This window comes from Danio rerio, chromosome 9 (genome assembly GCF_052040795.2).
Source record: "Danio rerio strain M-AB ecotype USA chromosome 9, GRCz13ab, whole genome shotgun sequence".
Lineage (NCBI taxonomy): Eukaryota > Metazoa > Chordata > Actinopteri > Cypriniformes > Danionidae > Danio > Danio rerio.
The window spans coordinates 28,140,545-28,166,005 of NC_141029.1; the positions used below are offsets into that span (position 1 = coordinate 28,140,545).

At 32.7% G+C, this 25,461-nt stretch overlaps 1 protein-coding gene and 2 long non-coding RNA genes across 31 annotated transcripts in view; 2 read left to right on the top strand and 1 right to left on the bottom strand.

Annotated features, from left to right (window-relative positions):
* The window catches only part of LOC141376138 (uncharacterized), a 1,062,333-nt gene that overhangs the window by 172,862 nt on the left and 864,010 nt on the right, over positions 1–25,461 (top strand). For 9 of the 29 annotated variants that reach the window (XR_015499508.1, XR_015499507.1, XM_087268007.1 and 6 more), the window contains one exon: positions 4,381–4,555. The exons of 17 other annotated variants lie outside the window; for them this stretch is intronic. Coding sequence is in view for 9 of the 12 variants with exons in the window: in XM_087268007.1 (XP_087124133.1) it covers positions 4,381–4,549 (169 nt within the window). In the remaining 3 variants the exon portion in view is untranslated. Of the gene's footprint in view, positions 1–4,380; positions 4,556–13,762; positions 14,554–25,461 lie in introns of those variants that run through there. 3 more of the 29 variants (XM_087268005.1, XM_087268019.1, XM_087268024.1) reach the window with 2 other exon arrangements.
* The window catches only part of LOC147842379 (uncharacterized), a 463,094-nt gene that overhangs the window by 133,497 nt on the left and 304,136 nt on the right, over positions 1–25,461 (top strand). The window lies entirely within an intron of this gene.
* The window catches only part of LOC147842380 (uncharacterized), a 219,867-nt gene that overhangs the window by 127,617 nt on the left and 66,789 nt on the right, over positions 1–25,461 (bottom strand). Inside the window, exon 2 of the long non-coding RNA XR_015499625.1 lies at positions 3,262–3,492. This is a non-coding gene — a long non-coding RNA (uncharacterized LOC147842380). The remainder of the gene's footprint in view (positions 1–3,261; positions 3,493–25,461) is intronic.

Consider the following 25,461-nt stretch of genomic DNA (forward strand, 5'->3'; position numbering starts at 1 on the left):
GGTAACTTCCTAACGGTGTATCCCTTCTAGCAACAACCACAGAGATTCAAGCTGCTGGATTTACGTCATGTATATTCATAATTTTCTTCTGAATTACATAAAGGCAAGCAACTGTTTATCTGGAGGAGCAAAAGAAAAAAAAAATCTAGTAATGTATGTATTTTATGTGAATAATGCACATGGTCCAGTTATACTGAAAAATAATTATTATTGCCATCTCCATAGACATTTGTGTGTATTTTACAAACTTAAATAGTATGTTTTACTTGTAGTTGTTTGTGTTTGAATGTTTAAAATATAAAATAAATGTTATTTGTTTAAAAGCACAGATAAATTGAGAGTTTTTTGTGCCTGTGCATGCAAACAGATTGGAATTTTAGCAGTTGACGTGCTCTCTGAATGTTCTGATCACACCGGTGTGATCATATGCTTCAGGTCCAGCCAAGGCTGATCACGCCTGTGTGATCGCATGCATGATGGTTAACAACTGTGCTGTGTTTGCAATTGTTTTGTTTTGTTTTGTTTTGTTTTTTCTGATGAGATTAAAGTTTGCTTCAATAAAAAAAAAAATTTGCATATATATATATATATATATATATATATATATATATATATATATATATATATATATATATATATATATATATATTTGCTGGTTATTTACCCTGCTTGTGTAAAATGAGCTGAATCAACTTAAACTTTTTTTGGGAATTATTGATGTTTTTCTTCGGACAACTTAATTGTTTTATGGTCAATCAACTTAAATAAAAAAAAAAACTATAATAATTTAACTTGTTTAATTTGTGTTGGAAATACATGAATTGTGTGGAACCCAGCATTTTTTTTTACAGTGTTGGTAATATTTTGATCAGAAGTTTAAACAATTCTCAGCCTTTTTGCTCATGTTGACCAAGGTTTGCAACATTAGTGGATGCCTCTGTATGTAGCCTTGCATTCCAAGAGAACAGTCCCTGGGTCGTCTACATGTTAAGACACAACGCTTTCTGTGTGTGTGTTTAAGCCTGAGGCTTTTCTAGTTATGCGTTAACATTTGAAAGGAAGGTCAGAAGCACATCTTGCTAGAAATAGATGTACATAATGCACATGAGGAGACCTGTCAGGGCCCTGACCTTCCCACACACATACAACACATACTCACACACACACAATACGTACGCACGTGTAAGTCCGTATATCCTCTCCATGAGTTTTATTCATCAAAGTTCAGTCAGCTGTCATGAATACTGCATGATAAAGTATCATCTTTGATTTTTAACACAGACACAAACCCTTATGTCTGTCCCTGTATGCTTGAAGTCTTCTCGTGTTAGTACAGGATCAATGGGGAAAATGGAAGCAACCAAAAGATGATAGATTAAACATTTGTAGAGCAGAACAGAGATCAAATAAAAGAGAATATAGAAGAAAGAGCTTGAAAGGGCATCAGAAATGAGAGACAGGATGTCGTTATTAATATATGTTCATTATTGTTTTTTTTTCTTTTCTTCTTTTTTTTTTTCTTTTACCCACTTGATTTAGTATGGCTTTGGGTAAAGTTAAAATAAAATGAAGTCAGCATGAAATTGTTGTTTTTTTGTAAAATAAATAAATAAATAATCTCTCTAATTATTTATTTATTTATTTTACAAAAAACAAAAACAAAAAACTATTACCATATATGAGTGACTAATGGTAGAAAGTATTATATTATTTTGTTATTGTTAATTATATTATATTATATATTATTATTATGATGAAATGTTGCAATACTCTATAGTCACTTTTGATGTCATTGTGCTTTAAAGTAATTATAAACACTCATTCCCTAATTTATTTTTTTCATTCATTTATTTGTTCATTTTAATTAATTAATTAATTAAACCATTAATTGTAATAAATTAATACATTTGATATTATTTTGCTCTAATTTGGGATTACTAATGCAAAGTTTATTTCTTAAAAAATAGTATGTGAAATAAAATTCATTATGAAGTTTTAACCATCAAGTAGGGATGCACGGTATATCAGCGGCCATATCGTTATCGGTCGATAAATGCTATTTTTAATGTTATCGTTATCAGTCCGATGTCAAAATTAGGCCGATATATTTAAGCCGATAGATTACGTAATTATACAGAACTGCTTGTCTGGGCCAAAGTTGTTCAGACTTTTTCAGTTTCCTCACATGGTTTATTTTTTTCAAAGTCTGTTCTATCTTTGTGTAGTATTGTTGTGTAGTTTAATGTAAAAAAAAAAAAATTAAACAAAAATTATTGGTTATCGATATCAGCCAAAAATGTGCATATCAAGTGATAAAAGTAAAAATTTTTAATAATAAATGGTGAAATTACATTTAACTTAATTTAATTTTGCATTTGTGAACTTTATATTTTGCCATTAACAGTACAATAAAAAACCTTTAAAACAGGATCACACTTTCTACTTGTTAAAGTAAATAAAAGCTACATTAAATATTGGTAAAGGTATAAAAAGTTAAATTATTTAATGGTGTGTTATTTAGACATGTACAGTATACTGATACAGATTATACAGTATGTACACTAGTAATCAGAGAGTGAAAGTCGAAGTGTGTCTTTGACTTTTTCAGCTTTAAACTTAATCTTTTTTTCAACACATGCAGCCATGCACAATGACATTGAGAGAGAGAACTGGTACTGCTCTCACATTGTCAAGGCCAGAGAGCTGCTTTATGAGGCATCAAATATACGAGAGATTCCTGACCGCAGCTTTCAGCCCGACCAGCCTCTGATCTCGAGTGTTTTTCATTCAACAACTTTTGCTCTTTTAGATGATAAAACTCCCACTCTCACTGCAGCTAAGAAAGAGAGCGCTTTCAAAGAGCCATGCAGTCCATTACAGAGCCACTCGTTCACAATTATGTGACTGAAACCTTGAGCGCTAACGAGCAGATAGTCATTAATGCAACCGACAGTGATATGAACATCCACAGGCTCCCGCTTGAGCCTTGCTTCCTCTTAATTCTTTTTTTATAGCACCATCACATTTTGATTGGACAAATATCTGTATAGTGCAGGATGAGTCATCGACATGTTTGAATTGTTTTGCATTTAGTCAGAATTCATTTATTCATTCATTTTTTTTCTGCTTAGTCCCTTTATTAATCTGGGGTCTCCACAGTGCAACAAACTGGCAACTTATCCAGCATATATTTTACACAGCGGATGCCCTTCCAGCTGCAACCAATCACTAGAAAACACCCATACGCACTCAATTACACACATACACTAGGGACAATTTAGCTTACCCAATTCACCTATACCAAATGTCTTTGGACTTGTGGGGGAAACCAGAGCACCCGGAGGAAACCCACGCAAACACGGGGAGAACATGCAAACTCCACACAGAAATGCCAACTGACCCACCCGAGGCTTGAACAAGTGACCTTCTTGCTGTGAGGCGATTGTACCACCCACTGCGCCACCACGTCAGGAAACTGTGCAAAAAAAGTGTCTTCAATTTAATTATGGATTAAATTATGGATGCTTTCAATTCAACAAATTTGGCTGCATTGGAATTGGAATCATGTTTCCATCTGATATAAAGCTTTTACATCTGCATTCATTGCATTTTGTAATTTGTAGATTTTCTATTATTTAAAACATGTGCACTCTCCTACAGAAGCTTCCAAATTTTTATAAAATGATAAATTCTTTCCAAATAGTTTTCCAACTTGTCTAGTGAAATTGCATTCATATCGCAATATATATTGCAGAATATAAAAATATTGCAATGTTAGATTTTTTCAATATCTCGCAGCCACAATGGAGGGTAATATTATCCAGTTGCTATGGAAGTCCTAAAGTTGGGGTCAACAGAAGGACCGTCACGGCAAACCCAGATGCAAATGGTCTAGGACTGCATGATATTGGAAAAAACTACATATTTCAATATTGGGTAAACTTTCACTAAATAGATGGCTCTATTTGAAAATATATATATAAAATTAGATTATTTGGGATGATCTTGTCTGCATAAAATGTAATTAACCAAACACAAGCATTTATAATTACAGTAGAGGAAAGATACAAATGAAATACAAATTAATTCATTGTTTTCGGGAAGTCTAGCTGTATTCAGGCATAAATCGAATAATCACATGTGAAATGACTATACTGTATATGGTGTATCTTCAGTCACAGTCACAGTTAATCACACAGTCACAGGCCTTAAAACACATCTACTATTCTATTATTTTCCCAATGTTGCATATTCTGCAATGTGACTATTCCATGTGCGCACAGTGCAATATCAATGCTATATCAAAATATCAGGTAGCCCTAATATGGTCAGACCTTCATTGAAGATTATCAAAACAAATGTTTTTTTTTTTTTTTCCAGGATTAACTGCGATGGATTAATTACCATCATGAAGGACTTTTCGCCACATTTTGCGACAGGATATTCCATACATATACTTTTTGACACTATTGTCTACACCTTTACGAGACACCAGAGGGCCACAGAAGTTTTTTTTTTCAATTCAGCATGTTGTATTAAATTCTATTAAAAACAACACTCTTCCACCAGTCCTTACTTCATACTCGTATCCAGTTTATCAGTTTGTCAGGGGGGCATGAATGAAATGAATGAATGTTCCTGAATGAAAGTGAAACTTTATTCCAATGGAATTAAAGTTGAAAACTTTTAAATAAAACACCCAAAATTACATGAATCTCCAGAGGAAACACTGGATAGTGAGGTGATGCTATGCCATTAATCAAACCATGCATTATAACATGTAAAAAAGAATCATGAATGAAACATTCAAAAAGCAACTCATGTAAACATCATTCATTTATTAATTTTCCCTCAGCTTAGTCCAGGGGTCACCAATCTCGGTCCTGGAGGGCCGGTGTCCCTGCAGGGTTTAGCTCCAACTTGCCTCAACACACCTGCCTGGATGCTTCAAGTATACCTAGTGAGACTTTTATTAGCTTGTTCAGGTGTGTTTGATTAGGGTTGGAGATAAAATCTGCAGGACACCAGCCCTCCAGGAACAAGTTTGGTGACCACTGGCTTAGTCCTTTGTTCATCAGGAGCCACCACAGTGGAATGAACTGCCAACTTATCCAGCAAATGTTTTACACAGCAAATGCGAGGGAACCCAGAGCACCCTGAAATAATCCACGCAAACACAAGGAGAGCATGCAAACTTCACATGCACAGAAATGCCAACTGGTCCAGCTGGCACTTAAACCATGCAGCGACCTTCTTGCTGTGAGGTGAAAGTGCTAACCACTGAGCCTCCGTGTTGCCTCCTCATATAAGCACTTTAATTATATTATTGTCTTATTCAGGTTAAGGCAAATTAGATTACTGATGTCCATGTTAAACATAGTCCATATGAGAAAAAAATATTGATTGCAAAATTTAGATTTTATGCAGACTTGAATGCTTTTGCCTAGCTAAGTTCAGCAAATCAGCATGTAGGAGTCATTTCTGAAAGATCATGTGACACTGAAGACTGAAATAATGATGTTTTGGAAAACATGCAGCTTTGACACTGAAATAAATTCCCTCTCGCTTCATTGCTTTATCTTGTTTCATTTTTTTTATAGGGCCGTCACATTTTGTTGACAATTATCAAGCTCTTGTTTTTAATTAGCCGCATTGTCAATTATTTTACTGTTGCCAAATGAATTCTTTCTAATCATACACCCTACAAATTAGTTCTGTTAGTGTTTCTAAGCTTGCCATTTTTGAGCAGCCTTATCATCGAAATCACTAGTGAAATTCAGCCAACAGTCTGTCATTGCGTACCTTAGCGTCATGCTAAATGAACTGGGCTAACCTCACCGGAGATCACTGGTGTAGCAAAGTTCAAGGGCTGTTGTATGTGACGGCGGCATTAGGGATGTACTGTCAGGACCCAGAAGCACTTCACTTGAGATTGGTGAATATAATATTTCATGGCCTAGTCCATTAGGGTTTTAATGTCTGTGTATGTGTGTTCACACGCTGTTAGCTTGGCAGATGTATGGATAAGCATCACTCTTGACTTCACGTCATGCAGGTCGTTTTGATACAGAGATGCTATCGTGGCCATCTCATTTTTCTTTTGTTCTTGTGTTAGTTTTGTTTGATCTACGTGTTCATGCAGGCATTTATTCTGGGATGTGACGCCAATGTGCATGTTTAAGCCGGATGGTGTTTAATTAAGTGGATGGCTTTACCTCTCCATGGAAATTAAACATCTCCCACAGCCAATAAATGTTTGGTAGATTTTTGCTTACTAACAGATTACTGCTGTGGCTTCATGGGACAAGTTCCTCAGAACTACTTTCAAACGACCCATAGAGATCATGCTGTTGCATTTTCATGTCAGGACTTTAGTCTGAGGGAAGTTTCACTGCTGACTTTGAGGACCACAGGTCTTTTTAAAGACCCTATTAAATGGCTTGATAAGTGCCGTTTTCTTTCCTGTTGTTGATACATGTGCTATTAAACCTTTAAGTGTCAAACTACACTGTAAAAACCTGCAATGATGGAAAGATCACATGTCTCACAGTGAGTCTTTTATTTTGTAGGACTTTGTGTGTTGTAAATAGACACATGTAGACCATAAATCCTCAACATAAGCAGTGTTCATACTCTTTCTCAAAATCCCCCTCTTTTTAAATACAATCTGTTTTGTAAATATGTTTGCTGTACTGTATATTTTCTTGCAATCACAGCTGCTAGATATTTATTTGTTGTTGTTTATTTCTTGTTGCTTGCTAGTTGGCTTCTGATAGTATTATGTTTTAGCACATTTACATGCATCTAGAGAGCATCTTTTTGGACAACAATCTTTAGAAGTGCAAGATGAGACATTAATATTTTTGTCTCATTTTGTTTGAAATTTAAAAAAAATATATATTAAATAATAATAACACTATTTTTATTTAGCACAGATGCATTAAAGTCACGTGAAAATATGACAGTGAAGACATTTTAAAACATTTATAATAAGAGTGATATAAACAGTTTTGACACTTATTTTAAATTACTATCATAGTAGAAAGCAGCTATTTTAAATTACAATAATATTCCGCAATAGTGCTGTTTTATACTGTTTACATAAATAAATGTAGCGTTTGTGAGCATAGAAGATTTCTTTCAAAATGTACATAAAGGGGACTTAATATGCAGAAATCACTTTTATAAAGAGTTTAAACAAAGTTGTGTTAACAGTTTGGGAATTTATCCAGCCTCTAAAAATGAGTTAGTTCTATTTTTCCATACACTTTATAAAAACTGTCTGCAGAAACCCTTTTATTGAAGTTTTCCCTTTTTACATGTCATCAGAGAGGGAAAGCCCCGCTCATTAGTGACTATCTCTCTCACTTAGTAGCATAGGATGTTACTCCTGTTTTTTGAACCTACCACTATGCTGGCACTTTTTGGCATTTGTAGCTCCGCCCTCTTTTGTCATCAGTCATCAAAACAGCACAAGTTGGATCAAAGAAGGTTCAAAGAGCTATAACCAGTGTGCGTATTATACATTGATGATCAGGGTGGTCGGCTTTTTTTAGTAGTAGTTTGGTTATACATGCTGCAGTAAATCAAATTCATGAATGCATTTAAATTAAATCTACTTTATTAATAAAATGTATACGTTTTCAGTTTTTTGAGGCATTTAGTGACTTTTTTAGAGTTTACTGTAGGTCAAACTATACAAATTATGTGTCTAATTATTTTAAGGGTTAATGCAAATATAAAAGCCTATTTTACAAGAAGCATGTTTTGTCAATACTTCTGATGTCTATCGGTGCTCTAGAACTGCCAGTTTCATGCTGTTGAATGATATTTTTCCTAGCAATGATTACCACGATTATGCATTCACAATGGTATAAGCCAATATAGGGGGACTAGATATTACAGATATAGATTAAAGATCAGAGAAAGCAGTTTTATTACTATTAAAGGGCTGACACCCATACATCTTGTTTTGATGTTCTTTAGGGGGGGATCAAGCGTTAATTAGGGGGGTCAATCTTTCCCAAACCTCGTTATAAATTGCCCCCCCGGCTATAACTCAATATTTCTGAGGTATTTTAAACTTAAACTTTACATACACACTCATTAAGCACCACAGACCTATTTTACATATTTCAAAGAGTGGCATAATAGGTCCCCTTTTAGTCTTTTTTTTATTTATTATTATTATTATTTTTATTATTAATGAACTTGTATCCTAACTTCTTCATTTTAGGCTTCAGAAGGACCCTTACAAACTTTTTGGCACAAACCTTTTGACTTTAACAGCAAGTACCCCTAAATCCTGACATTACATTTATTTATTTATTTACTTTTTTATTTTTTTTTATTTATTTGCTAATATATATTAATTTAATGTAACTTAAATCAAGAGTAATAAAACAATGTTTCTATTTAACAATTAGGATTAGAAAACAATTTATTTCTATTTATCTCTCCTTAAGTGCACCATCTTCTCTTCTTATTTATACTTCCTCTGCTTTTACACACACACACACACACACACACACACACACACACACACACACGTATTTATCTACAATTCAGAAGGCAAACAAACACGCATGTGTTTTTAGGCTCTGTCCACATGGCTGACCTGAATTGCTTTTGATGCGTGACTGAAACTGACTCTAGCGTCGAGTCTCTTCGGAGAGAGAGAGCGAAGAAGAACGCTGGTAAATTATTGAGAGTTGAGAAATACAGAGCAGCTACACGGTCCCTCCTGCATAATGAAACAAAAATAAATGAGGAAAATGGGACAAGCCTCGTAACTGGAGACCATGTTTGCGTGTGTTTGTTGATGCAGTCAGGTCTTGATGCATCTGCTTCAGTCACATTTTGACCAGATTTTTCATAGCGTCTACAGCAGTTTGAATACACATCAGCAGCCATTCATCTTCTCAGACAGTGCTGACTTCACGCACAACACTGACCTTTGGGAAGACATGACCTTGACAGGCCTCCCACATGTGCTGGAGGATATTAAGCACTGTCAGGCAGAGATATGCAGAACCCGTCGTGTTTGCACATCTGTGAGCAGAATATGATCACAGCCTGTATAGAAATCTCGTCTATCATTGTCATTCAGAAAACACCGATTCTCAGACGTCTTTCTTCATGCTAGTTGGTGTCTGCTGTCGACCGTACACACATTTGCATTTCCTTTGAGCCTACATGGCTTAAAAAAAACTCAATTATTTATGAATTTCCTCAAAATTTGAATAATAAAGTGAGATGTGGTGGCTTTTCTGAACTCTTCGATCTTTAATAAGCTCTGTGGCGTTTTGACACAGAGAACCACAGAATAACTTACAAGATTAAAGGCGCTGGGGCTTCATATGAAGTGGATTACTGTAATCTAAATTTATTGGGTTTTCTGATACTGCCTGATGAGAAAAGTCTTTTACGGCTTTGTAATGACATCAATAAAAAAGGGGAAAGCGAGCGCTTTGAATTGCAGTTTTAATTTGACTTAAATTAATAACTAATTGGGCTTTACGCTGATATCAGGGCAGTATCGACACATCGTTTCAATTACGGTTTTCTGCTCTGGCATATTAAACTAATTCAAAAGTGAACGTTCAAATAATTAATTGTTTTTAATTTCTGTTTGTTGTTGGATGTTTTTGGGAACTTCATAGTCATAAACTTGTCATAAATGCTGACTGAAAGTTAATCTACATGTACAATGTACATACATACATACATACATACATTAGTAACGAGTAACATCCTATGCTACTAAGGGGGAGAGATACAGTAGTTAGTAATACAGAATTATTACCTCCCCTGAATGTTTAGCCCCCCATTTATTTTTTCCCCAATTTCTGTTTAACAGAGAGAAGATTTTTTTTCAACACATTTCTAAACATAATAGTTTAAATTACTCATTTCTAATAACTGATTTATTTTACCTTTGGCATGATGACAGTAAATAATATTTTACTGGATATTTTTCAAGACACTTCTATACAGCTTAATAAAACAAATGAGACTTTCTCCAGAAGAAAAAATGTTATCAGACATACTGTAAAAAATGTCTTTGCTCTGTTAAATCATCATACGAAAAACAAAACAAAAAAAATTCAAAGGGGGGCTAATATTTCTGATATATATATTGTATTATATATATATACATACATACATACATACATACATATACGTTCATATACGTCATACGTTCTTCTTCTTTGGCTCTCGGCGAAGGCGGTCGCTCTTCTTCCCGCTCCGTCCCATATCTCTCCTTGCAGCACGTCTTGTCTCGTCTTATTCTATCTCTGAGGCTCTCCTTGTCCTGCTTTCCAAACGAAAAAGGAATTATGGATTTGATCAACTGGTCTCTGAATGCAATTGACACCATCTTCTCAACGAGATCGCTGGGCTCCGGGGAACCCAGCTGTCCTGCGGGGACGCTCGCAGCTGGATATGTGATGGACTGGTGGGAGAAGTGGAGAGTCCTCTGTCTAGCTGCTCTGTCTCTGGAGGATATTAAAGATATCTACCTATTCGGAACTTTGATAACAGGGTTTCTGCTGATGGGCTTATGCGGGGCCCTGGGATATCGGAAACTGATAAAAGCGGTCAGCGCAGCTCAAAACCCCACTAGGCTGGCCGGCTTGATTGAAACACTGATGGGTAGGGTCGCGAATCAGACTATGGTCCTTGACCGCAAACTGGAAACCATCGAGGTGAAGCTAGCGGCTCTGCAACAAATTTTGGCCAGATCGGGAGACGAGTGATGGACATTAAATATCTGTGAAATTGGCAGATATTGACCTAAAGTGGAAGTATCTTACTGTCTTTTTTTCGGCTCTCCTCTTACTCCTGCCAGACGGCCTCGGCTGGAAGTAAACAACTCCCTGGGATAAGCAAGATAAGCGGACGCTCTGAAATTCCTGCCCCTGTCAAGGACACCTGCAGGACTCTGGACTATGCAGGCTCACACACACACACAAACATATCTACAGATAAACATTCACCACCGATCCCCATCCAAACGCCTTCGTGTGCTTTTACCCACGTGGGGCGTGGGCGGGGCTGTGACTTGCGCCGGAAATGGCTGCTGAGCCAGTTGGCTGCCCGCACTCAACGGACTGTTTTCCATTACCCCTGTTCCCATCCCCTCTGTCTATGTTGTGTCTTGCCGGTGTGCTTATGCTAAGATAGGGCTGTTTTTCTCCCTTTTCTCACTTTGTCCTAATCAAGAGCAAGCTGAGGGGGTGTTTTTTAACCTAACTGTCCAAATGTATCTTTCTTCGTTTCTAAATGCTACCTCCTAAGATCTGTCTCCCCTGAAAAGTTGTTTGTGATGTTTTGTGTATGGTCTGGGGGGTCCAATTTTCGCTATACGAAAGTGTAGTGACAAATAAAGGCTTGATTGATTGATTGATTGATTGATATATATATATATATATATATATATATACACATATATATATATATATATATATATATATATATATATATATATATATATATATATATATATATATATATATATATATATATATATATATATATATATATATATACATACATACATACATATATATACATACATACATACATATATATATATATATATATATACATATATATACATACATATATATATATATATATATATATATATATACATATATATACATACATATATATATATATATATATATATATATATATATATATATACATATATATATATATATATATATATATATATATATATATATATATATATATATATATATATATTGTTAGTATTTTATTTTGTATTTTTGTTAGTGTTTTTTTTTTACTTTATTTTTAGATTTTTATTAACTTTTATTTTTTTGTATTTTTATTTAATTAAATTAATTTTATTTTATTTTAATACTGTTTTTGTTAGTGTTTTGTTTTACTTTTAGCAATTTAATTGTTGCATTTTAATGATTTTTTTATTTTATAAGTATTTTATTAGTGTTTGATAGTGTTTCGTTTTACTTTATTTTTCTTTTTATTTAATTTAGTTGCATTTTTGTAATATTTATTTTAGTTTATTGGTATTTTTTTAGTGTTTTGCTTTACGTAATTTTTTAGCAGTTGAAATGAACTTTATTGAGTTGAATAATTTATATTAGTATTTTTGACAGTGTTTTGTTTTACTTTATTTTTAGCAGTTGAATTTGATTACTTTTTTATTAACCTGTTAAACTCTGCTGCTATTTTGAGATTTCCGCCTAGATTTTGCCTACCCAAATTTAAAAGCTTCCCAAATCCACATGCAGAGGTGTAAATGCAAAAATTTGGTATAATTTTAACGAAAACCCTTTGAAGTTTCATAAAACACTATTGAAAGTGTTTAAAATAACTGTACATGTTGTCTGTGTTATAATAAACATCTAAAAAAAAGAGGCGCTTTTTGTATTTTTTTTTTTTTTTTATGAACTCAAATTTGAAAGTGTACCTTTTAGGTACTGTGTGGTCTAGCATGCTGTAATTAATTTTGGTGGTTCCTGCACATGTCTGTAATCATAGGAAAAAGAAAAATGTCTCTACCATAATCTATGCAGAAGTTATTGTATTCCAACTGATGAGAGGTGCTGTACAAGCCACAGGGACTGATCATTGTTTACATATTTCACTATTCTTTTGTTTGATCAAACATAATTCACTACGTTTGGACCACATCAGACATGTAAAAAGGATTACTTATGCACATCACCTCAAAAACAGAGGAGAATGGCCCTAAAGCACACAGCATAAGGTAAGAAATGACAGCTGTCTGTGCTATCAGGGGCTGCTTAGTGATCATAAATTTATTGTTTTCATTTCTGCGCCATGGAAACACCGTGATTCATTCAGCAACTGTTTGATATGTGAATATAATTAAAAAAAATGATTGTTAGAACCATATAAGCACCGGCAAGAGCTTTCATTTGAGCTATAACTTGTACATTGTCATATGAAAAATATGAAAATGAACCAATGTAAAATACCTAGCTCGGGTATCCAAAATACTGTGTATTTAAGTGTAAATAACTTTTGTACAGTAGGATAAAAACCAAAGTGATTCATATGTGCATAAAATATAGATTCTACACTTTCAAACCACTTACGGGGGTCTGGCGCAATGCTAGCCCTTTAAATCTTAAAGCGAAAGTCGATGACGTCAGAGTTAAAGTGGTTAACTTATTTAAATTTTTTTGCAATTTTGTCATTATTTTTGTTATTTGTTTAACTTAATTTTTAGCAATTTGATTCGATTTTTATACATTTTTTTTCTTTAGTATTTTTGTTAGTTGTTTGTTTTACTTTTTTTTTAACTTAATTTAATTGCATTTTGGTACATTTATTTTTGTTAGTATTTTTATTAGTATTTTTGTTATATATATACACTATATACAGATAGTGTTTTGTTTTGCCAAATTTTTTGCCATTTAATTCAATTTAATTTTATTTAATTTTATTTTATTTTATTTTTAGTTTGGTTTAATTTAATCACTACCATGGTTTATCAGGGATTTATTTATTTATTTTTTAACTTTGATTTTTATCAATTAGTCTATGATGAGTCAATTAAAATTTTCATTGAAATGTATGCATTTATCAGATTCAGTTATCTAATCAAGCATACATTGCAACAAATATATGCCCTTTTACCATTGCACAATACTAAATTGTATTCCTGTCAGGTAGGGATCAAACCCTGGTCACAGCCTAGTGACAAATTCAAACTTCAACCGAGTTCCTGTTCTTTCAGAGAGGCATCTGCTGGTTTTTCGCTGAGTCGTCAAGTTTACAGCCTGCATCTGAAGCGAGAGGCGTTGTTTCAGAGATGGAATAAACTACGGCATGATTTGTCACAGAAAGAAACTGAGCTGAAAATCAAAGTACATGCAGGGAACTGAGTAAATATGCTGACCGTTGAATCAAGAAAGAGACTCTATGAATGTAAATGAGCTCAGTGTGTGGCGTATCTCTACATTGTCTGAGAATGTGATCTAGATATGACCAGCAAACCCTTCCAAACCGAACTTCATAATATTTCTACACACTTCTATGGCGACCTGTCTGTGTTTACAAATGCCCCAGTTTGAACAAATACTGATGTAACGTTTGAGCAACACGACGGTATTTAAACACTTTTTGATTGTGATCAGGTGTTGGTGATAGACCGAGTTATTGTTTAGGCTACTGAGTCAAATATTTGTGAAGTGAAGTTAGTAATGTGACAGATAGTTCATCAGCAAACCAGACTCTTCTAAGTGACAAAGAGTGGGGAATTCACTGGCAATAAACTGTGCACCAAGATATTGTTTATTAGTGATTTTGCATTGATTCACTCACTGAATTGTGTACTTTGAGCAAATATGTATTATCTATTAATTTTGGTTGTTTTGGTATTAATTTTGCACAATATGGTAAATAATTTGACTTTTTAGAAATATAAAAACAGCTTAAATGTGATAAAATATGACAGTTTTTAAGTCATTTGTGTTTCCAGACAAACACAATACCACAGTATTAAAACAAATGGTATACATTTTAAAATAATAACTGTTGTGTGTTTATTTTATCATATTTTATTTTATTTATATTTTGTTAGTGTTTTTTTTTTTTTGGAATTTTTAAACAATTTGTTTCTTGCATATTCTGCACTGAAACAGTAGTGTTTTTTTTATTTTAATTCAAATATAGATTTTTATTTATTTTATTTTATTTAACTTTTGTTAGTAATTTAATTTAATAAATTTTTGTTTAATTTTATTATTGTTTTTATAATTTTTTGGCTAATCCGTTATTATTTTATTTTATTTAATTCTTGTTAGTAATTTAATTTAATTTAATTTTAAATGGCTTTAGTTTATTATTATTTATTTTATTATATTTATTTATAAATATTTTACACTGAAATAGTAAATTTTTTTTTATTTTAAATCAAATATATATTTAGTTTTTTTATTTAATTAAATTTTATTTTTGTTAGTATTGGGTTTTATTTTTAAAATATTTTGTTAATGTTTTGTTTTATTTTGGTAGTGTTATAATTATTTTATTTTATTTCTTGGACATATTTTACACTGAAACAGTACCATGTCTTTTTATATAGTCTAATTCAAGTATTTTATTTTATTTCTTGGACATTTTCTGCACTGAACAAGTAGTGTCTTTTTTATTTATATTAATTCCAATATTATTTTTATTATATTAAATGTTTGTAAATAGTATTGTTTTTAATTATAACAATATTTTGTAAGTATTTTATTTAATTAGTGTTTTGTTTTTCTTTATTTTATTAGCATTTCAAAAAAAAATTGGAATGTTTTTTGGACATTCTGCACTGAAATGGTAACCTTTTTATCTGTTTTAATTTAAATGTATAGTTTTATTTTTTTATTTAATAAAATTATGTTAAAATTTTAGTTTTTTATTGTATTTTATTTATATTTTGTTGGTGTTTTGTGTTTCTTTATTTTGTTGAGCATATTTTGCATTAAAATAGGACTATGTTTTTTAATATATTTTAATTCAAGTATTTAATTTAAATATTATTTAATTTAATTTTATTTAATTTTATTCGTGTATTGTTTTGCTATATTTTGTTATCATTAATTTTTTTTCTTGGACATTTTCTGCACTCAAAAAGTATTGTGTCTTTCTTTATATCTTAATTCAAGTGATTTATTTTATTTTTGTTAGCTGTGTATTTTATTTTATTTCTTGGGCATTTTCTGCCAAAAATAGTACTGTGTCCTATTATATATCTTAATTTATGCAATTTATTGTATTTTAATTTTTGTTTGCATTGTATTTTATTCTATTAATGTTTAGTTAGTGTTTTGTTTTTCTCCATTAAGAAACATTTTATTTTATTTCCTGGACATATTCTACAATGAAATATGTGTCTTTTTATACATCTTAATTCAAACATTTAAGATACACAAGATAAAATTTATTTGTTATTTTATTTTGTTTTATTTTTTTATAAATTTTTAATTATAGGTGTACATTGTGCAAATGTGTTATAAAAATATGACAGTCATGGAGTGATACTTTTTGCCACTGCTTTAAGCACCCATTTAAGATTTTTAAGCACATGAAAAATAAAATGCAACAAAAATCTGGCTTTAGCTGCAAGATTATAACCTGTTATTAATGCTAATAATACCGAATAGAACCAGTTAATCAAGTTTCATGCCATCTGCTCTTTGACCTTGACCTCAATGCAGGTCTAAATCTTAATGAAGCTCTAATCCACATCATTACCACACTAACGACCATAACCGTCTCATGACTTCCCTTAGACGTGACATCATCTGACGTGCCAGTGTCAGGAGTGCCGATCAAACGCAGGCCAAATCATCACAGAAAATACCATGCTAATTAAACATTCCACTCCCATTTAAATATCAGTTCTTTTAATATCAGCTGAAGAGCAGAAGGTTGGTGTTCATTTTTCTATGTGCATTCTCTTTTATTGGCCTCTAAACCTCATCATTCTGCTTTAAAAAAGATGAATCCTGCACTCTTTTATGAAGACGTGTTGATGAGTGACTTTAAGTAAAGGTTGCTAGTTTGAAATTAAGATTGCTTATAGTTTTACAACCATAATCAGATTTTTTTTTCTTTCTTTTTTTATAGGTGTTGTGTTGGGGGTGTTTGGTGTTAATTTATTTAGCTGAATTTTTCAAAATAAGGGATAGTTATAAATTTAAAAAAAATCTAAATAAAATTAGAAAAATCTAAATAAAATTAAAAATATATAAATTAAATGAAGGCATACACTATAGTAAAAATATATATCGCTTCTGACAAATAACATTGCTAAATATTTTACTTGTAATCATCAGCCACAATATATTTTTTACAAAATAGTTCTTCACACAGTTCGGACAGATGTTTTATCTTTTCATTTGCACCATTGTTCAACAATATAGAGTGTATGCAATTATAATATTGATGAGATATGCTGATGTTTAACTAACTTTACAAAAGGGTTAACGGTGCTTAGTCTGCGTCAACAAAAATGTGCTGAGACTTTCCAGTTTGTTGGTGTACTTCCAACTGAAACTAAATATTGATTAGAGGTGGGACTTTTTCTGCACCATTCCCTCATAGCAAACTAACGGCAAGAAAAGCATGGTTAAGAACATTAATACACAGTTGCTTTGGAAGCCCTCAGGCTGACATCAACAGAAGGGCCGTCCCTCCAGGGGCAGAATTAAATGGTTAGACTTTGATATAAAATTATCAAAAAATAAATAAAAAGAATTAGTGGATTAACTGACACTACGCCTGTCATATTACTAAACGAGCCGTTTCACCGATTCATTTGAATCAATGATTCATTCAGCAAGATTTGCTACTGAGTGCATTGAATCCAGTCGTTCACGAATGACTAAAAAACATCAATATTTCTGATATATAATGTTACTCAGCTTATTTAATATCTGCTGTTGCATATATATTAGGCCTATAGTGAAGTTGAGTCTTCTGGTCACTACAAACTCATTTGCTTCTTGCTGCGCAATGTGCGTTTTACCACGAATTTTAATAGCTGGTCAGCGAAATAAAACAGATGACATGCTAAGATGCCTTAGTATGATAAGAGTCTAAATATCTGTGCCAGAATGTCAAGATAAAGTTGCTTAAAACACCTTAATATTATGCTATTTTAATGACAAATGTCTAATAATACTGCTAAAACAACTTTTATTTTATATCAAATATTAATAATTAAATGGTGGAGCTTCTTAATTTTGTTCAACAAAAAGCATTTTGATTGATGGATTAAAATCTTACCACGAAACAGAATATCCTCCAAAAAAAAAAAAAAAGAAAAAAAGATGTATTGGAATCATTTCCTGCCAGGAAGGTTTTAAAAATACCGCACACTAATTCAAAGGACTCCATGCTCGTGCGACCATTTTCAATTGCACATTCAAGTGGTTCAGAAATACATTTTGGATAATTAATAAATGTGTGAGGACAGTAATCCAAGAACTTCATACATTATTGTGTAAAGACTTTAAACGTATTTAGGTAAGATGCATATGTGTGAGCATTTGCCAAATATTTTTGCATTTTACTTTTGAGTTGATGAATTGTGTTTTAAATATACAAAATGGAGTTGTGGATTGATGAATTTGAGCTGTGCATTTTTGAATTTATGAATTCAAATGTATTATTTTTAAGCCTGATTCGGCTTCCTTATTTTACACTATCTATATTTTGCTCATATGATATATTGCACCAAAATATATTGCGATAAACAATATTGTTGTTCTAAGACCATTTTATGGTACTCATTGTATAATGCCAGAATGACGATATAATAGCATTAAAATGCAAGTACACTTTTCCAAAGAACACATAATATTTTATTATCAAGAATATTTCATTTAATTAGTCATTTGAACAATTGAATAATTAGGCTTTGGAATCAAAATGTGAAAATGCATATCCTAAATAATTAATAATAAATGTTCCCAAAAAAAGTGGACGAGGCTGAGATATCTGCTACCAGATCTATTTTCATTTGCCACACACCCACATGATGGCTATATACTATAGTAATGCAGATACTATAGTGTTTTTTAACCATACTGACACTAGCACCTCCAATAGAGTTAGAGATGTTTCACATTCGGCTAAAATATAGCTAGAATTGTTTTTTATGTACTGTATGGTCGATATATATTCCATTACCAAAAATGATTAAGGTCATGTCCAAGCCAATATATTGATTATTGTGGCAGGCCTGACTGGCACAGATTAACTATCCTAAAAACAAGTATGTGAGCTAACAAATTGTGTTTAAAGAAACATTGTGTTTGATTTCTCATGGATTTTAATGTAAAGTAATGATTATGTATCCTTTATTAATGCTAATAATTCTGTCCTTTAATAATAATACTATACAATCACATTACTATTGATAAACTGATTTTGTAGTGATTTTTTTGTGTATTTGCCGGGTGGTTTTTGGCCTTGAACACTGTTTTATCAGTTCATCAGTTCATGCATTCCTCTGCAATCAAACTCCTGATTTTGCTCTACTGTTGCAGGGGATTTTAAAGTGTTATCAGGTGCAGCTTTTATTCAATATCGCAGACAGTAAAGAGAGAGCCAGGGCCATTTCTTGCCTCAAGTGTCTCAATCTTAAGTGCACACACACACACACACACACACACACACACACACACACACACACACACACACACACACACACACACAAAGACTTTTAAACTGCCTATAATTTAACAAGGAGCCCTAATGTGCAACAAATAATATGGCTTGCAATCTAGACAGCTGTTCTGCATGAGCAAAAATAAAAAGTGTCAAACATTTACTGCTTTTTTGTAATAATAGAAAATGGCGGTGTCAATGAAGTAATACAGAGTATTATGTTACTAAGTCACATGTAGTGGTGTGTTTTGGTTGTAGATTTAAGCCATCAGTGATAAAGAGCTTTTGATTTTAGAGCACACCCTCATAGTAATCTCTCATTAATGCTTGGAAATCCTTCACATCTTGACTTCAGAATGATTTGGACACTTCCTTTGGTCTGCAGGCTCATACAGACATATTTGAGGGTGATTATTCCTCAGGGAGATCTGGAAGACATTATCCCACCACAAGCAAAACAGCCCTCCTGCTCTCTCTGCCAGCTCACAGTTTTAGCTTGTTTTCTGAACTATCTAGCACTCAGCGCACTGTCCACGTTATATTATGATTTATTCTATTTATGGTCTTTTAAATGCGTTCATAAATCTGTTTAACGTGACTAAAAAGCATCACCGCCAATCTGAACAGTGTGCACTTTGGTATCTTATGACTATTTGATGTCCCATGACTACTTTTTTTTATTGAACAAAAGGCATGCAGACTGTGTTTTGTACTGATAATTGATAACTTGCATGAAATGAATTATAATAATTGGAATTTTGGACAACTGTGCCAGCCCAGAGGTCTTCACCTTCTCAATTTATAATAGTACAAAGTCATATTTTGACATCAGATGAATTACTGCCAATTTGAACAGCCGGTCTACACTTTGGTCTCAAATTACTTTTTGATGTGTTTTGTTCTGATAATTGATATCTAACATAAAATGAAGTATAATAATTGGAATTTTGGACTGTCCCACCTCTGAGGTCTTCATCTTTTCAAATTAAACGCATATTTTGACATCAGATGATTTTCAGTTCAATTAGAACGCTTTGGTGTCACATGAATTTTTGATGTTTTTTTCTTTCTCTTTTTTTTTAAAGAACAAAAAGCAGTCTTGTGTTTGGTTCTCATGTGCTTTTTTGATTAGATTTTAGATTTTCTTTTAAAATTAGATTATTTTGATGTCTTCACCTTCTCTAATTAAAATCAAACAAATTCATAATTTGATTTCAGATAAGTTTTGTTGTAGTTTTTATAATTTGGTTGTATGGTTGTTTATAAAAGTAATTTTAATGAATAACAAACATCTTTCAGATTAAACATTGTCCATTTATTCTCTTAATAGTTACCACTTATTTGTCGTAATTTAACAGTTCAAGGTTACAATAGTTTTGGATTTTTTATTAGTTTAAATTTTTACTTTACTTTGACTTTTGTTTTAGTTTCAGTTTTATTTTTTTTTCGTTTATTCTTAGTAAGGATATTTGTTGGGTGCAAGCTTCAAAATCATCAGAATAAATATTATATAATACAAAATCAACCAAAGATGGGCTACATTTTTAGCACAAGAACACCACCATCTACCACTACCATCTACCCATCCTCACATTCAAATACAACAACCTACAAGATAACAGCCATAATTAGATTATGTATGTAAGTCTGCTTCTGAGGTTAAATACACAGTAGTTATGGGAAGTTCTGAACTTTTACAAAAAACATATTTTTTTGTGACAATCTCATACAAAAAAAAAAAAAAAGATTTTAATTATTATTATTATTATTTTTTTTTTCATTTTAAAATATTTCCTAAATGATGTTTAACAGAGCAATGACATTTTCACAGTATGTCTGATAAAATATATTTTCTTCTGGAGAAAGCCTAACTTGTTTTGTTTCAGCTAGAATAATAAAAACTTTTTAATAATAAAAATAAATACATAAATAAATAAGGTCAAAATTATTAGCCCCTTTAAGCTATATTTTTTCGATAGTCTACAGATCAAACCATGTAAATGTCACTTTTAGCTGTATAGAAGTGTCTTGAAAAATATCTAGTCAAATATTATTTACTGTCATCATGGAAAAGATAAAATAAATCAGTTATTAGAAAAGAGTTATTAAAACTGTTATGTTTTGAAATGTATTGAAAAAAATCGTACTTCCGTTAAACAGGAATAGGTGAAAAAAATAAACAGGGAGCTAATAATTCTGATTTCAACTGTATATAACTTTACTGTTATTATATGTGTAATAATGTGTTTTATTTTATTTTAGGTTGCCTTTTTAAAATCTAGCAGGGGGCATTAGATGAAAATGATCCCTTGTGGCTAATTCGGGCGTTTTTACAGTTTTACTGTTGATCAATGAGCATTTCCCTGTTAAATAAAATTAATTTAAATTCAAATTTCAACAGTTCATATTTGTATGGAAAGTGCAAAGTTGTGTAGAAGCTACATATTAATTAATTATTGTACAAGCTTGATTTGCTTCTGACCAGAACCAGAAAGTCAGAGCACATCACACCTGTCCTCAGGTCTTTACACTGGCTCCCAGTTACATTCAGAATAGATTTTAACATATAGCTACTTGTCTATAAACCAGTAAATGGCCTAGGACCTCAATACATTACAGATATGCTCACTGAATACAAACCTAACAGATCACTCAGATCATTAGGGTCAAATAAACTAGAAATCCCAAGAGTTCAGTCGAAGCAGGGAGCATCTACCTTGAGCTACTACGCCATCCGCTGCTGGAAACAGCTTTCAGAAATGATCAGATGTGCTCCAACATTAGGTACATTTAAATCAAGACTGAAAAAACATCGTTTAGCTGTTCCTTTACTGAATGCTGCGTCCAACAGAACGCACTATTGTGTCTTTCTTTTTTTAAATTCTTTAATACCTTATTTTAACACATTTTAATCAGTTTTTATCTGTTTTAATCATTTTTCATTCTTTTAATCATGTTTATTTTCTTGTTTCTTTTATTCTTGTTCATATAAAGCACTTAGAATTACCATTGTGTAAATATACTTGCTCTTGCTCTCTTATTGTTAATTTAAAAAAATCATTAATAATACAACTCTAAAATGAACTTTGCTAACCCACTACCAGATATTTACAAAGTCTTTAGTTACCAAGTAAAAGTATTAGGTTCCTCTGTCATTACACTAACTGCATTTTACAACCAATCACTTTGTAATTAACCTGCAATTCAATACAGTGCCCACACTCCAAATGATGATGTATGTTTCGAAAAGCAATTTCAATTAATAACCATCACCTCCTGGTCATAATTAGACGTAGTTCGCAGGTAAACACATGGATATTACCAGACTGCGAGTGCTGAGCACTTTTAAAAATATACACTCTTAATGAACGGATATTTAAGCCTCTCGACTAAGACGTGAGTCGAGAACGTTTGAGTTATGGCCAGTGTGAGCGCGTGTGCACATTACATTAACTCATTTAGTGTGTCTAATGGGCTGTTGCAGGGGTCTCGCACACGTCATTACACACCATTTACACCCCGCACACCCAACATCCACACACACACACACATACACACACAGGGCATGCTAGCATATGGTCAGTTTGACTGTGTGAGCTTCTGTGATTGACTGAACTCTTCTGAGAGTAGTCCTGTAATTGCAGTAACTTCATTAGTTGCGATTAGAGCACAAACAAACACTGGCGTGGGCAGCCAAGACTTTAGAGACCGATCGTGATGTTTTTAATGCTGAGGACGAACAGACATCTGTTTCTTCTCAACGTCAGGGACGCCAGAGGAATATGGGATTAGTGATGGAGGGCAGAGAAGAGCTCCTTCTTCTCAAAGCGCTCAGCTGGCTTCTTTTTAGTGTGTCTGAAGCCCTCAGCGGCCCGGCAGGACCACACATCACTCGCTAACACACACGCATCGACTCTTCTTGATCTTAAAGACTAGTTTCAAAGGACGACTCATGTCGAAAGCTCATAAAGCACTCTTTAAATTGACCCCTTACTCATCTAAGGCAACGTGTAAAGTTGCAGGGCTAAAGGCTGCTTATATGGAATAAAATGGAAGACTGAATCGGGTTTATTACACAAAATTAGATGCATGCAAAAAAGAACTTCATTGCAGTGTGTGTTATGTGTTATATCTTTATGGACAGTTTACAAACAGCAGTTTACAAACATTTGATTACAAAATATGTTGCCATTGCAAATATTCTACAATCAAACACATTTATTCAATGCATTTCTTAAAGTGAAAAAAACAAACAAACAAACATTAATTTATACATACACTCACCGGCCACTTTATTAGGTACACATAAATAGTGCCGGTTTAGACTCCCTTTTTGCTTTCAGAACTGCCTTAATCCTTCGTGACAAAGATTTAACAGGTACTGGAAATAATTTTCTGAGATTCTGGCCCATATTTACATGATAGCATCACGCAGTTGCTGCAGTCTGGCCATTTTCCTCTAACCTCTGGCATCAACCAGGCATTTGCGCATACAGAACTGCCGCTCATTGGGTATTTTATCTTTTTCAAACCATTCTCTGTAAACTTTATATATGGTTGTGTGTGGAAATCCCAGTAGATCAGCAGTTTATAAAATAATCAGACCAGCCCGTCTGGCACCAACAACCATGCCACGTTCAAAGTCACTTAAATCACCTTTCATCCCCATTCTGACGCTCGGTTTGAACTGCGTCAGATTGTCTTGACCAGGTCTACATGCTTAAATGCATTCAGTTGCTGCCATGTGATTGAACGAGCAGTCGGACAGGTGTACCTAATAAAGTGGCCAGTGAGCGTACATACATAAATTTGACCAAGTAACACAAATACTTTATTATGTATGACATATGAGTTAAGGTGCTTTCCCTGATCGTGGCAGCATTCTTTTTATTTTATTTTATTTAATTTTTATTTAAATTGAATTTTAATTTTTTAATTTAATTTTTTTTATTAATTTTTGCAGCTTTTCTTCTAGGTTCCCAGTTTTCTCTTCATATAGGGTAAAAAAAAAATATTTTCAAATAATGTAATATTGCATTTTTTTGTACAAACCAAATTTACAACATTGAATAAAATGGGAGCTATTGACAATGACATGAATGAATGAATGAATGAATAAGTAAATACTAAATAATGAATATTTGGTGAAATTAATTATTTTTTACTTGCGCTGATTACAAAAAGTGATAACTGAACTTCATTGGAATGCCAACAAGAAACATGCACATATTTAAACTTGTTAGGCTTTTTGTTTTGCTGCCTGACTGTTAACAGAGGCATTTTTTACCTGCGAACCTGGGCTATCGGATGGGAATAGTTTTCCCTGTTGAGAGCAGGTACATTTGCATTTCACAGATGTACTTTGTGAATTTAATTCCACCCAAATTAGACGTGTTCAGATGTATCTCATGCATCCTCTGTAAAGCATTGTGGAACAAATCACCTACTGTTTTCAACTAATTTAGGAGTCCTCAGAGAAAACCAGTCCAGACTAGAGAGAGTGTCTGTAATTGCAGTGTTTTGAAAGTGTTTATCATGGTTTAATTATGTATCGATTAATTGGTAACTTCTGATTTTGGAATTTTTCATTCATTCATTTTTCTTCAACTAACCCCCTTATTTGTCAGGGGTAGCCCCAGCGGAATGAACATGAACAAGGGGTGAACATGCAAACTGCAAACAGAAATGCCAACCGACCCGGGACTTGATCCAGCAGCTTTCTTGCTGTGAGGTGACAGTGCTACCCACTGAGCCACTGTGCTGCCATTTTGGAAACTTTAATTTTGGTAAAAATAAAATAATTAAAGAAAGATCTTTGATGCTATAAGTGGGCCACTTTACTTTTTATAGCAATGAGTGTATTACAAGAAGTTATAATATTAAATATTCATGTTAAAAAAAAAATATTTAAGTTTTATTTATCTACAAATTACAGCTAGCTTTTAGTGAAATTGCAATATGGCCTAAATAAATGCTAGACCATTTAAATATTTTGCTCATCTCCAAATATTGACAGCAAATACATCAATGAGAGAGAGGGAGGGATTTGCACTTGCGACAACTTTACTGCTCTATTCAATTAATTTAAGTAATGTAGTGCTTAGACAATCACCGTGCCTCTCATGATCTGTTCTCTTGCTCATGTACTCTCGTCGCCATTATTTCCGGGTATTTTAGCAAATTTTTGGGATTATATAAACAGATGACACTGCATCTGTATATGTTTATATATATATATATATATATATATATATATATATATATATATAT